Consider the following 12,244-nt stretch of genomic DNA (forward strand, 5'->3'; position numbering starts at 1 on the left):
AATCATGATGGACCAAATAACAAGAGAATAATAATCAAGCCAGCAAGCTCAGGGAGAGCAGAGCTGGGGCAGGGGCCTACTCGGCGTAGGACCATGCAGGGAGCAAGGGTGAAGCTCAGGTTCAAGCCCAGCATGAGGGAGATGAGGGGAAAGAGAAAGGGAGCACCAGAGACTAGCTGTAACTGCAGGAGTCCATCACTTTATTTGACTTGTACTTTTAGTGAGCCGGGCTCTCACTGTATAGCCCTGGATGGCCTGGAACTATGTAAACTAGGCTGAGTGTGGGTGTCTGTCTCTGCCTCCCAGGTGCACCACCATGGCCAAGAAGATAGGAATGGAACCCAAACGGGATAGATACCTACAGGTGTGTCCCAGGTCACTTGGCTGCCGCTTGTCCCTACAGAAAGCACAGGAGGGAAGCCGGTCTTGTTAAGGGCCATTATCTCTTTGGGTTGCAGATACCAGTTTAAGCTGGAGCTGTGAGGTCCTGAGGGCCCGCCACCCTCCCATCGTCTCCCCGCAGGATCATACAGGCAAGTCCAATTCCTGGTGCCTGTAATTTATTTCTGAAGGTGAGCTGTAGTACATAGGAAAATACACATGGCTTTTTTGGCCTACTTTTTTTTTTCCAGAGAAAATAGATTCTATCATTGGCTTTCTCAGCACCATCATCCTGTCCCATAGGGCTGCAGGATAGATGGCCTGTCTCTAGGATCCCGCTTCCAAGGCAACAGCCTGGCCAAGGCCTCTGGGGCTGAAAGCAGGGGTGGGGGACAGCGGCCCCTAAGGGGGTAAGGGCTGCACATGAGCAACACTCACTGCAAAGCTAAGGCAAAGAACAGAGCTGGCAGAAGGCGCCTCCCTCACCCTAAGGACATGGCTTGCTGAGGGTCAAAACTTAGACCAGACAGCGGGTAGGGATGGCAGCAGCCCAGCCTGGAGCAGCAGCAGGACTCTGGGTATGCACATGGGGATGGATGGGGGATGGGTGGCATGCTCAAGAGGCAGCCTACCAGCAAACAGAGGGTCTTCAGCTTTGCACACTTCCTCCGCCCAATATAGTTCCCAGGCTCTGGTCCCCAATCCCACATCTGGCCCCTTACCCTGACTCTACCTCAGGTAAGGGGCCCGGCTCAGGTCCCTTCTAATCTTTTATCACCTCGCAATGTCGGTGCAAACCATCCTTAGAGCAAAGCCCCTGAGTTCTCTGCACCATCCCAGCCCAGGGCCGCAGAGGAGGGAGTAAGGAGAAGTGCTAGCTAGGGACCTCTCCCAGGTCCGGGAATTCCTTGTACATCTCCTGGACGATCATGCGGTCCATCTGGCACTGGGGTGAGGCCTCTTCTTCAGTCAGGATGCGCCGCAGTGTAGCCTGCAGGTCTGACAGCCGATGCCGGTGCTGCAGGTAGGGTGTGGAGCGGACCACGGCATGCATCAGGGAGAGGTACTCCATACGCAGCTGTAGGAAGAACAGGCTGGCTCAGCAACCCCTGCAGTAGTCAGGTACTGCAACCGCCCCAGAGGGGGACTGGCCACTGCTGTCCAGAGGGCTAGGGGACAACAAAGCAGCTTGCACTGTTAATTTATTCAACACTAAATGGCTCTCAAAGCTGTTGGAGAAGTGAATGAATCATCCCAGCCACACATCCCAGAATGTGGTGGCTCTGGTCTTGCCAGTCCTTAGTGCCAGGTTCTCTAGGTACTGTGTGTCAGAGCCCTTGGCTTCTCGATGTCTCCTACCCCAGAAGATCTCAATCACTCCATGACCCGACAGCAATCTGCTCTCCTGCATCTCATGCAGATCTTTCCTGAGACGCCCAATAAGAATGTCCTATCACCTGCTTGCCATCTCCTATCTCAGTCACCTCAGATCCACACATCTGCCACCAAACTCATGAGCGTGCCCTAGCATGCCTAACATACAATGCTTCCCACGCTCTTTAGGAAAGAAACACTTGATCAGTTGAGGCCTGGAATGCATGTGTCCTCTTCGAATCCCCTGTATCCAACCCCCACCTCCGGGCCCCCATGGCCTCTGCTGTGTCTGTCCTTAGAGTACCACTGCCTATCTTCTGACCCTAAGCGGCCCGAGCAGCTGGTCTTGTGCTGTCTGGAATACTGTCTTCTGCTTGCAACACCTATCTTTCCCTGTCCTTACTAGAACAAACAATAGTCTACCAGTGTCAGTCTCCTGCGTCATCTGTGCACCCCCTGCAGTGGCCCGTCTCTCCAACACATGGTTCATTTCTCTATGCTTACAGGCAGGGCATGTAACAGCACCTCCCACCTTAGAAGACCCCCCATGATCCCATATTGTTTCCTTTTAGACCTGTCCGTTTTTCTGTTTCTCTGTACAGAAAATTGGTTACCTTCATCTATTGCTTCCAAGTTCTTCCCCATCTCTACTCTCCCAGTAACTTAAAAAATTCTCAAACTTTCCATTCAGACTTGATTCCCTCCAGCACACTGGCATCGCTGGCCAGATGGCACTGGCTTCCATGTGGCAAATTCCAAGACTGGTTCTTCACCCCGCCCTCGGCTCCTAACAGTGCGGCTCCCTCCACAGACATGGTCTGTGGCCTGCTCTTGCTCACGTGGGTTTGCTCCTGGGTTTCTCCTTAGCTGAGTCTGCTGAGTCATAGCTAATATCCAAGTGTCCTGTCCCTGCTGATTTTAGCCATCTGACTTCTTAGGTGACTACCCTTCATAGGCTTTGTCATGTCTCCACAGACAACTCCACGTCTTTAGTCCCAGCACTCACTGCCTTCCTGATGCCTAGGCATCTCAATGTGTCCTAAGCACTGTGTTATCTTAGTGCTGGGGATCCAACCCCGAGCTCAGTGCACAAGGCAAGTGCTCTCTCACCGAGCTCTAGCCCCAGTCCTGGTCCTCATCTTTTTTTTTTTAATTTGGTTTTTCCAGACAGGGTTTCTCTGTGTAGCCCTGGCTGTCCTGAAACTTGATCTGCAGACCAGGCTGGCCTCGAACTCACAGAGATCCAGTTGCCTCTGCCTCTGCCTCCTGAGCGCGGGAACTAAAGGCGTTGTACCACCACGCTGCCTGGCTTGTCCTCGATCTTGACTCATTCAAACACAACTCTGTCTTTCCCTAAGAAGTTCTCTGGGCATCTTCCATTAACAATCATCTATCCACCTACCTACTCAAAAGCAATCCAGAAGCAGGCAGGCTCTGCCAGGCCCGCGTGCAGCACACCCAAGCCTGGCCCGCCTCGTCACCCACACCTGCCCCACTTCACTACCCACTCCTGCCCCGGGCTCCCTGGCTTCCACTCTGCTCTCACAGGAAGGCAGTGAGTTTCTTCCTCTTCTGAGAAGTGATTCCAACCGTCTTCAGACATCCTGCTCCAGCTGCCACACGGCTGGCTGCCACGCCCCAGTTTCTGAGTCCTCTTCCACTTGCTCCGCTCTGGCAGCAGCGGCCCTGCCCCCCACCTCCACTTAGGGCCGCAGTCACCCCTTTTCCTTAGCTTGCTGGTCAGCTCCCAGCCCCCCTGCAGCAGCCTCAGGCACCTTGTCTCCAGGTGACAGGTCTGCGATCTGGCGCACAGTGATGTCTATAAGTGCCATCATGTCTGTGTGGTAGAAGATGGCGGCTGTGGCCGAGCTGCTGAACACGTCCTGCAGGAACTTGAGGACAGAGTGTGGTGGCTGGGGCTCATGTCTGAAGATACGTACAGGATCGTCTAGAAGACAAGGGTGCACAGGAGTCAAAGCAGGGGAGGTGACAGAGTCAAGTGTGCATCCAAGTGGCACCTGGGCAGACTTCTAGGCTCTTACCCCCTCTGTTCAGAAGCAAAAGCAGCTTCTCAGAGAAGATCTTAACATTGGTGTGTTTGCTTAAGGCAGCCATGATGACATTCTGGTCCGGAGCTGAAGAAAGACATGGAGACAAGGTAAGGGTGCAGGTACAGAAGCCTGCCACGCCCCACTTTGGTCCGCCCCCTCCAGATGGGTCCCACCCCACCTGTCAGGTGCAGGTTGAGAGCCAGGAGCAGGTTCATGCAGAGGTCCGGCAGCTGCTCTGTGGTGTCCATTGGAAGGCCGTCCTCAACGATGCTTAGCAGGAACTGGGCAAAGGGTGTGCCCAGGTGTTCTGAAAGGGTGGCACGAGGACATCTACAGATCTAACTTCTGCTCCCATGCGGCCCAGCCTCCCTGGCGTTCTGAGTCCTAAGAACACCCTCTTCTAGTCTGGAGGTCTCCAGGCCCTTGAGCCATGTGTGGCTCCTACCTCTGGGACCTTGTGTCCGTTGCTCGGGGGTCTGCGTTCTTACCATAGTGTGCGTAGGGCACCGCCTCCCCCATAGAGAAGACCATGGCCAGGACAAGGGCGGAGTAACAGAGCTTCTGGTGGTCTGGGGGAAGGAAGGCAGTCAACAAGACCAGGGTCCCCGCGATGGTGGGAACAGTCTCCAGGGGTTAGGGAGGGCATCACCCCCTTACCCTGTGTGTCGGTCTGCATGTCCCGTGCCAGTTCCACGGGCAGCACGGATGACACCAGTGTGGAGATGATCGCTGCGTCAAGGCTGCACATGGCGCCGAAGCACTTGAGGAGCAGCAGCCGCAGAGACGCTCGGTGTTCCTGGCAGGAGAACGGTGTGCTCAGTGCCCTCACTCCTACCCATATGCCTCTGTGCCCTCCCTTGTCACACATACCATTTGGTAATAGGCCACTAAGGCCAGGACAGACTCAAAGTCACTCCTTTTGCACATTTTCTTGCAAACTTCAGGATCTGCATCCGTCTGGAGGGAAGAGAGAGCGTGTCACCCCGTGTGAGGTGAGCATGTTTGAGTAGAAGGGACCTAACAGATGGAGCAGGGCAGGCCCACGGCTCCCACGCAGGCGGCCTGAGGGTCCTGGTCCATACCAGGATATGCAGCAGCTCCTCCAGATAGCAGCGGATGACGTCCTCGTCCTCGTACAGTGCCCAGCTGCGCTGCTGCGCGTCGTCCTTCCGTCTAGCCAGGTCTGCAAAGATCACCTCCAGTCTCTGCTGGTCGTGGCAGACCTGCCCTGAGGGTAGGGCTGTGCTCAGGTCCTGGGGCAGAAGGCAAAGCGTGACTTGGAGGCGTCCTGGAGTTGGTGATCTGCAGTCCCGGCCCCTCTAAGCTTAACATCCTTAGAACTGAGGTCCCACAAAGTTCACTCCAGTCCCGACCTCCTGGTACAAGACTCTGTTCAAGGCTTGGCTGTGTGAACTTCCGACATCCCACCTCTCACTCTAGAACTGCATGAGCAGCTCCCATGGGGCAGGCATGAACTCTGTCACTCCCTGAATGGGACTCAGGATCCATCCTCATTCCCATGCCGCCTGTGACAGCAGGCCTGTTGTCCTAGACGCCAGCTGCTGTGCCCAGCACAGGCATCACATCGCTGCCCTCTGCTCACTCCGACCAGAAGTCACAGGTGGAGCTTAAGAAGTACCTGTAGCCCACTCCAACCCACCATGTGGTCAGGACTCACTACCCCGATTCCTTCTCCTGACCAGTGACCTCCTTTTTTTTTTTTTTCAGAGACACAGTTTCTCTGGCTGTCCTAGAATTTGCACTGTAAACCAAGCTGGCCTCAAAATCAGAGATCCACCTGCCTCTGCCTCTTGATTGCTGAGATTAAAGGCCTGTAGCACCAGACCCAACACCAGTACCCTAACCTTGACAAGGGACCGTAGCCATCTTGAAATGCCCACGTCATTCACTACCATCCAAGTTGGCACCCAAGCCTCCATCAAGTCTCCCCAAGCTTCCTTTGCTCTGCACTGCCACGGCTGGCGAGGTACTGGCCCCTCACACACAAGCTGCCTAGCTTCTTCCCCTGCATCCGAAATCCAAAGACAGAAGGAGCACCAGCAGACGGTGGGAAAGCCCTCCAGGTGATGGGAGTCCCCCAGTCCCACCTCATCCTGGTCTTCCTTCTCACAGGCCCTAGGCTCACCGGCTCCCACACTGCCTGTGACCCAGCCATGCCACCCACCTCTTCCTTCCTGTGAGTCATGCTTGGTCCTGTCTCTTGGTCCTTATAAGCTGAGGCTCTAACGTTCTTCCTCCCTTTCTCCTTCATGGGTCAACTCAAATGACTCCAATACCCGGCACAGTAAAAGCCAGGGTCCAGAGCTCGACAAATACCTGTCACACAGCCTGGGCAAAGGCGTGAGGGCAGAAGTGGGGTGGGACTAGCAGGCTGCTTGGGTGGGAAGGCTCCTGGCCGTGCCGCCGTGCTGCCCACCCTCACCTTGCCCTCCACCAGCGAGAGGAGGACTTGCTCCATGACAGGCGAGCTGGCTGGCACGGAGGCCTGGATGTGACCCACCACCACACCAATGGCCACGCGACATAATTCATGGCTCAGACCGGTGTTTCTCCGCACAAGCTCCATCAGCTCTGCCCCAATGGTCCTTGGCACAACTGTCTCAGCAGCTGGCTTCTCCTCTGTGGTCTCAGCAGCTGGCTTCTCCTCTGTGGTCTCAGCAGCTGGCTTCTCCTCTGTGGTCTCCGGGCTCAGGGCATCCAGAGCTTCCAGGTCATTGGGGGCTGAGTTTGCACCAGCAGCCACCTCCTCTGTAGGGGGCTCAGGGGATGGTGCCTTGCATGGAGAGGGCTGGGCCTGGGACACAGTAGTGTGGGCACTTCGGCGGGGTACGGGCGGGGGTGTGGGTGAGCAGTTGGGACCTAGCTCTGAGGGGCTGGAGCCAGTGTAGAGTGTGTCCACGGAGGTGCTGCTGGCTGATGAGCCACTGGACACGGAACTACCTCCAGAGGGGATGGCTGTGCGGCCACCTGGGAGCAAAAAGGAAAAGCTATGCTGGGGCAAACTGTTGGGGGGCCCCATGCCTCCTGCCTAGAGGACCTGACTCTCGGACAGGACCTAGTTCCTCTGTTAGGCCTACTGCTCACCAAGCCGGGAGGCCCAACTGCCCGAACATGGGAACTCTATATTTATCCCAAGTTCAGAGCTCCCATTCGCCCAACATGGGCAGAGCAACCATTCCAAGCGCAGGGTACCCCATCCCAATTACCCAAGCGCAGGGTACCCCATCCCAATTACCCAAGCGCAGGGTACCCCATCCCAATTACCCAAGCGCAGGGTACCCCATCCCAATTACCCAAGCGCAGGGTACCCCATCCCAATTACCCAAGCGCAGGGTACCCCCATCCCAATTACCCAAGCGCAGGGTACCCCCATCCCAATTACCCAAGCGCAGGGTACCCCCATCCCAATTACCCAAGCGCAGGGTACCCCCATCCCAATTACCCAAGCCTGGCCCTCTCACCGCTCCCTGAGATCACCAGGGCCTCACGGTCTCGCCGCTTCACTGGTGGGGGTGGAGTGGCAGGTGCTGCTCGTCGAGGCTGTGGTGGGACCTGAGAGGACAGAATTGGGATCTAGGGGAGCACAGGCTGCTAGCTGCACCTGTCACCCAAGCAGACCCCTCCAGTCTCTGGATGAAGCCTTAGTCCCACACACCTCCTCCTAAAAGATACCCTCACTCCATACCTGGTAGAGGGCTCCCTCTGTCCCCAGATGCTCAGAACTAGGCAGGCTATGCTGCCGTTCAAACCCAGTTCGACACACCCCATTGGGCTGCCTAGATACAGCAGCATCTAAATGGTGGTCACTGGTAGACGGGGTCATCATCGAAGCACCGGAAGCTGAGGTGCCCCTTCGAGACAAGGTCTCTTTCCGGTGGTGGATAAGCTTCCTGAGAGGCAAACAGACCGTGATGGGAAGGCTCCTCCTACTCCCAACGTACACACGTGCACACACGCGTGCTCTCATACATATGCTCTAAAAAATAAATGTTTTGTAAAACCCCCTATGGGATTCTTGGACCTCACAGCGCAGACCCCTCCTACCTCCATCTTTCCCAATATCCACGCCACTCTGTGGAACCTCACACTAACCCTAGTATGCCTCCACATCTCCACTATATCTCTGGTCCCCTGAAGGAGCCTCCCCACCACATGTTCAAGGGACAGTGTCACTTGCACTTCCCAGATACTCACTGAAGAACGCCACGCTGCTCCAGGCTGTACTTGCCGCCATCTCGCATGGCTGTGTTATGCACAGCCTCAATGGCCCGGTCAATAGCTTGGAGGACATCTTGCTCCATGCCCTAAAGGTAGGTGGGTAGTTAGACATGGGTGCCAAGTGGGATTGATCAGCCCAGACCCAGTCCAATCTGGAACTAGCCTAGAATTCTGGACACTAGAAGACAGCCAAAATAGAATATAGAATGAAGTGCTCAATGACTGTGTCACTTGGGAAGCAGGGGCAGGGGTAGACTCCGTGATGGTGTTTTATATTTAGAGGCTCCCATACACAGGCTCTCGGCAAAGACAATTCTAAAAAGCTCTAGTTCTAGAGAGAAACCATAAGAATCCCAGACTGGGACCTGGAGTGTAAACCCAGCCTATCCGTGGACTTGGCTCAGAGCCCAGCGTGAGATACCAAAGGAAGACTCTCATGTCTGGAATCCTTAATCAGTCACTCAGGATGTGGATCCTTCACAAAACCAAGGTCACACTCCAAAACAGCCTTGTCTCCACAGGAACCTTCCCAAGCACTGGGAGGCAAGAACGGGTCAAAAGGACTTCCCTTCCATCTTCCTGAGCTGTCCTACCCCTTTTCCAGACCACCTTTGGGAAGGCACTCTGCTTATGGTAAAGGAGGGACTTGAACGACTGTCCTGATGCCTGGCCTATGCTGCCATCTTCAGTAACCCAGGAGTCCGTTCTACTCCACTGCCTGGCATGGAGGGAGACGTGCATTACAGCTGTGGGGCTGGCCAGCTGTGGGATAAGAACCCCAGAGTACACGCTAGGGTACAGTTTCATTGTTTGTTTTGGTTGGCTGGGTGGCCGGTCTTTTGAGATGAGAATCTCTACAGTCCAAGCTGGTTTGGAAGTTGGTATGTGGCCCAGGCTGGCCTCGAACTCATGGTATTCCTCCTGACGTCTCAGACTACAGACAACATAAATCACCATGTTTAGTTCCAGAGTGAGTTTAAGAAGCTTCCCTGATAGGGTCAGATAAATATAGGGTTCAGCAAAGTCCTTCAGGTGGCAGAAGGTGTGAGGGTGTATGGGTGGGGCAGGGAGACACAGCTCCAGCGACAGAAAGGGAAAGTTTTGGGAAAGAAGGGCAAACACCAGGTGAAGTAAAAATGAGACAGAAATTGGCAGAGTCGGGGGAACTGAGACTAGGGGTATGATGAAAGAAACAGGAAGTGATCAGAGAAAGAAGGGGCCTTTCTTTCCTTCCCAAACCCCCAGCCCCACTGACCCTGGCTGAAGCGGAGGCTCCACAGGCCCTGACAAAGAGGCAGGGCTTCCCCAAAAAGTCTCCCGAGAGACCAGGTGTTCAAAAGGCTGAACTGGGCCTGGCACCATTTAGATTTTTCACATCGCAAACACCTCTAGAGGAGACCGAGGGTCTGTGAGGAGGACCCTAGAGCCAAGGGCCCCTCCCCTTTGGCAAGACCAGATGATATTTCCAAATTTATCACAGTATTTCTATCCTTAACTGGGCTGGGACAGGATGTTTCCACGGCTAGGGACTAGGGTAGGGCAGGGTAGGAGTCTGGGAGAGCCCAGACTGCCCTGGGTCATCTTCCTCCTACAGTTAGAACAGGCTAACTGGAGACAGTGGCGCAAACAGGAACTGGAGCAGGCTCTACTGGAAGGAGACCAGGACATCTTCAGAACAGGGGAAGCCGCGGAGGAGGCTCACTTCCTCACAGTGAGGACAGCTCCCATTCCAGGATGGAGCTCCCAGATTTCAGAGGAGGGAAATTGGAGAAGTCAGGAGTGGAGGCTTGGGGGAAATGGAGGCTGTACCAGGGAACCTTGTGTCAGCAGAGGCCAGGGGCCTAGGTTCTTAAAGGGTTGGGGAGATTGTCCTTGGGGGGGGCTTGATAGGTGGGCGAGTTCAGGAAACAGATACTACAGGAACTGGGGATGGCATAAGGGTTGGGAATGCCTGCGGCTCTGGGTCCAAGTGGGTGGGTGGGGTGGGGACTAGGAACCTGGAGGGTGGTTGAATAAACAGGTGGTGTATGAGGTGGCACAGTCAGTGGTGGGCATGGTCAGTGGGTCTTTATGGTAAAGGTGGAGGCGGATTCATGGAAGGGAATAATAAGGATTTGGGGCTCTAAGGGGCTTGGGTAATGAATGGACTGGAGTCTCTGGGTCCAGCTCGAGAACTCTATGAAGATGGAGGCTGAGTATGGATGCGAGAAAGCCCGAAGTCCCAGTTTCCACAGGCCTGCGGTTAGATGTCAAAGGCCTAGTCTCTGATGGGTGTTGATGGCCCCCGGAGGGGTCTCCGTCCTTACGGTTCTTGGGACGTAAGGTCAGATTCTCAAACTCCTTGTCTGGTAGAAGTCCCGAAGAATCTGACTGAGCCTCCTGGACCGGGTCTGCGTGCTGGTGAAGGGGTTCGGTCGAAGGGCCTGGGAGGGAGGGACACACTCACCTGCAGGCGATGCAGGTAGGCAGGCGGCACGTACCCGGTCTCGCCACTGCGCGCCCGTGCCGCTAACCACCAGTGAGTGCTGCTGCGCTCCAGCACCAGGAAGGTCTCGCCCGCAGCGAACGCCATGGCGTTGGGCTCCGCGGAGCGGAACGCATACAGCGCGCGATACATGAGGCCGGGCCGGGCCGCGCCGCACCGCGACGGTGCTGGGTACGCGACGAAGGTTGCGGAGCCGGGAAGCCAGGCCCTGAGTGCGGCGCCGCGCCGCGCCGCGCTCGCCCCGCCCCGCCCCGTGACACGGCACGCGTGCGCATGCGCGGCCACCGGAACCCCGCCCCAGGAACCGGTCGGCTCCAGCATTGGAGCGCCGCGCCCCCTCGCGGCCCGGGAAGGTTTGGCGGGGAGGGGTGGTGCCCTAGAGTCTAGTTCCTTCTGGCCTTAGACTAGCTGACTTAGGATCCTAACTCCCTCTTCCAGGCCTTCCTCCTCCTTTCCCAGCTCTGGTGCAAGCACTGCGTTCCTTCCCACCTCCTGATAAAGGATGCTTATAGCCAGTGAGTCCCTGGGGACGGCACTTTGCTTTGAGGAATGCTGATCAGACATTTGGACGTTCTTCCTGGGGAAGGGTCTCCCAGCTCATCTAGGCCCCACAGTGCCTTAGTACAAAGTCCCTGCTCTGTCGCTGACGTGGTGGACAAGTGTAGAGGACGACAGGACAAAACCAGGTCATACTGCCCAAAATGCATCTTTGCTACCCACCACATATACACTCCCTTCAGCCTCTGGCTTCTTTCCTATCTTAAGTTTTGCATCTGTTCTACTTGAGCACTCCCTTCTGGACCACGCCCCAACTTGTCAGTGACTATCCTTTTGCCATTTTGTTGTCACAAAGGATTCAAAAGTCTATGACCTAAGGTCATATTCATTCATACCAAATCAATCTGTGTGTCTACATGCATCTCCCATTTTTAAAGGCAGTCTGTTACCTAACCCCGTCCTGCCTCAATGTCACAAATGGCACTTCTACGAAAAGAAGGAGTTAGGGCAGAAGGCTGATCGGGTAAGGATTGAACGTGTGAGGTTTAGAAAACATGTTTTGAGTCCTGAATGGTGGCACAATCCCAGCATCCAGGAGGCAGAGCTGGAGAAAGCCAAGATCAAGATCAGCCTGGGCTTCATAGCTAAGACTGTCTCAAAGAAAGAAAAAGCATCCTTGACCTTCAGTTTAATATTCAGCCTAGCCCTCCAAATCTTTTAAATCCTTGACATCCCTGGGTCCCAGTGGAGAGGGCCTAAAGGATCCTTGTATACGTCTCACTGAAAGCCTGAACCTAGAGAGCACAGAATCTACACACACCATCAATTTGTTTTTCCAGACAAGGTCGCGCACGTGCGCGCGCGCACACACACACACACACACACACACACACACACACCACTTCCAGAAGCTTTCAGGCGCACAGCAGTGGTAGCTCTTTGGGGCTATGCTAGCTGGTCTTTGTGAAGGATGATGCTGGTGTGATTACTGTACTGCTGAGTAGGAGTGGTAGCAGCTGTTGAAGCCAAGACTGACCATGGCTACCAATAGACTTGTGGCTACTTGAGATCCCACCATGGGGTCCAGGATATCTGAATTACTATGACCAGCCAATTAATTACTTGCTGCCAGTTACCTAGGAGAAATAAAAAGCTGGACCACCCATTGTCCAACTTCTCCTCAAGCTGCACAGGGGCATGGAAAAACCTATACCAA

At 55.1% G+C, this 12,244-nt stretch overlaps 1 protein-coding gene across 1 annotated transcript; it reads right to left on the reverse strand.

Moving 5' to 3' along the window:
* Positions 1–543: 543 nt before the first annotated feature.
* On the reverse strand, positions 544–10,779 carry Nckipsd (NCK interacting protein with SH3 domain). The gene is made up of 13 exons (XM_052187225.1): positions 10,492–10,779; positions 8,022–8,131; positions 7,513–7,717; positions 7,289–7,379; positions 6,250–6,794; positions 4,889–5,059; positions 4,677–4,763; positions 4,464–4,602; positions 4,295–4,375; positions 3,985–4,113; positions 3,798–3,890; positions 3,531–3,703; positions 544–1,459 (listed from the first exon to the last, which is right to left on the reverse strand). Exons 1-13 carry the CDS (start codon positions 10,660–10,662, stop codon positions 1,256–1,258), a joined length of 2,199 nt encoding a protein of 732 aa, XP_052043185.1. The 5' UTR covers positions 10,663–10,779; the 3' UTR covers positions 544–1,255.
* Between the last annotated feature and the right edge of the window lie 1,465 nt (positions 10,780–12,244).

Source organism: Apodemus sylvaticus, chromosome 7 (genome assembly GCF_947179515.1).
Source record: "Apodemus sylvaticus chromosome 7, mApoSyl1.1, whole genome shotgun sequence".
Taxonomy (NCBI): Eukaryota; Metazoa; Chordata; class Mammalia; order Rodentia; family Muridae; genus Apodemus; species Apodemus sylvaticus.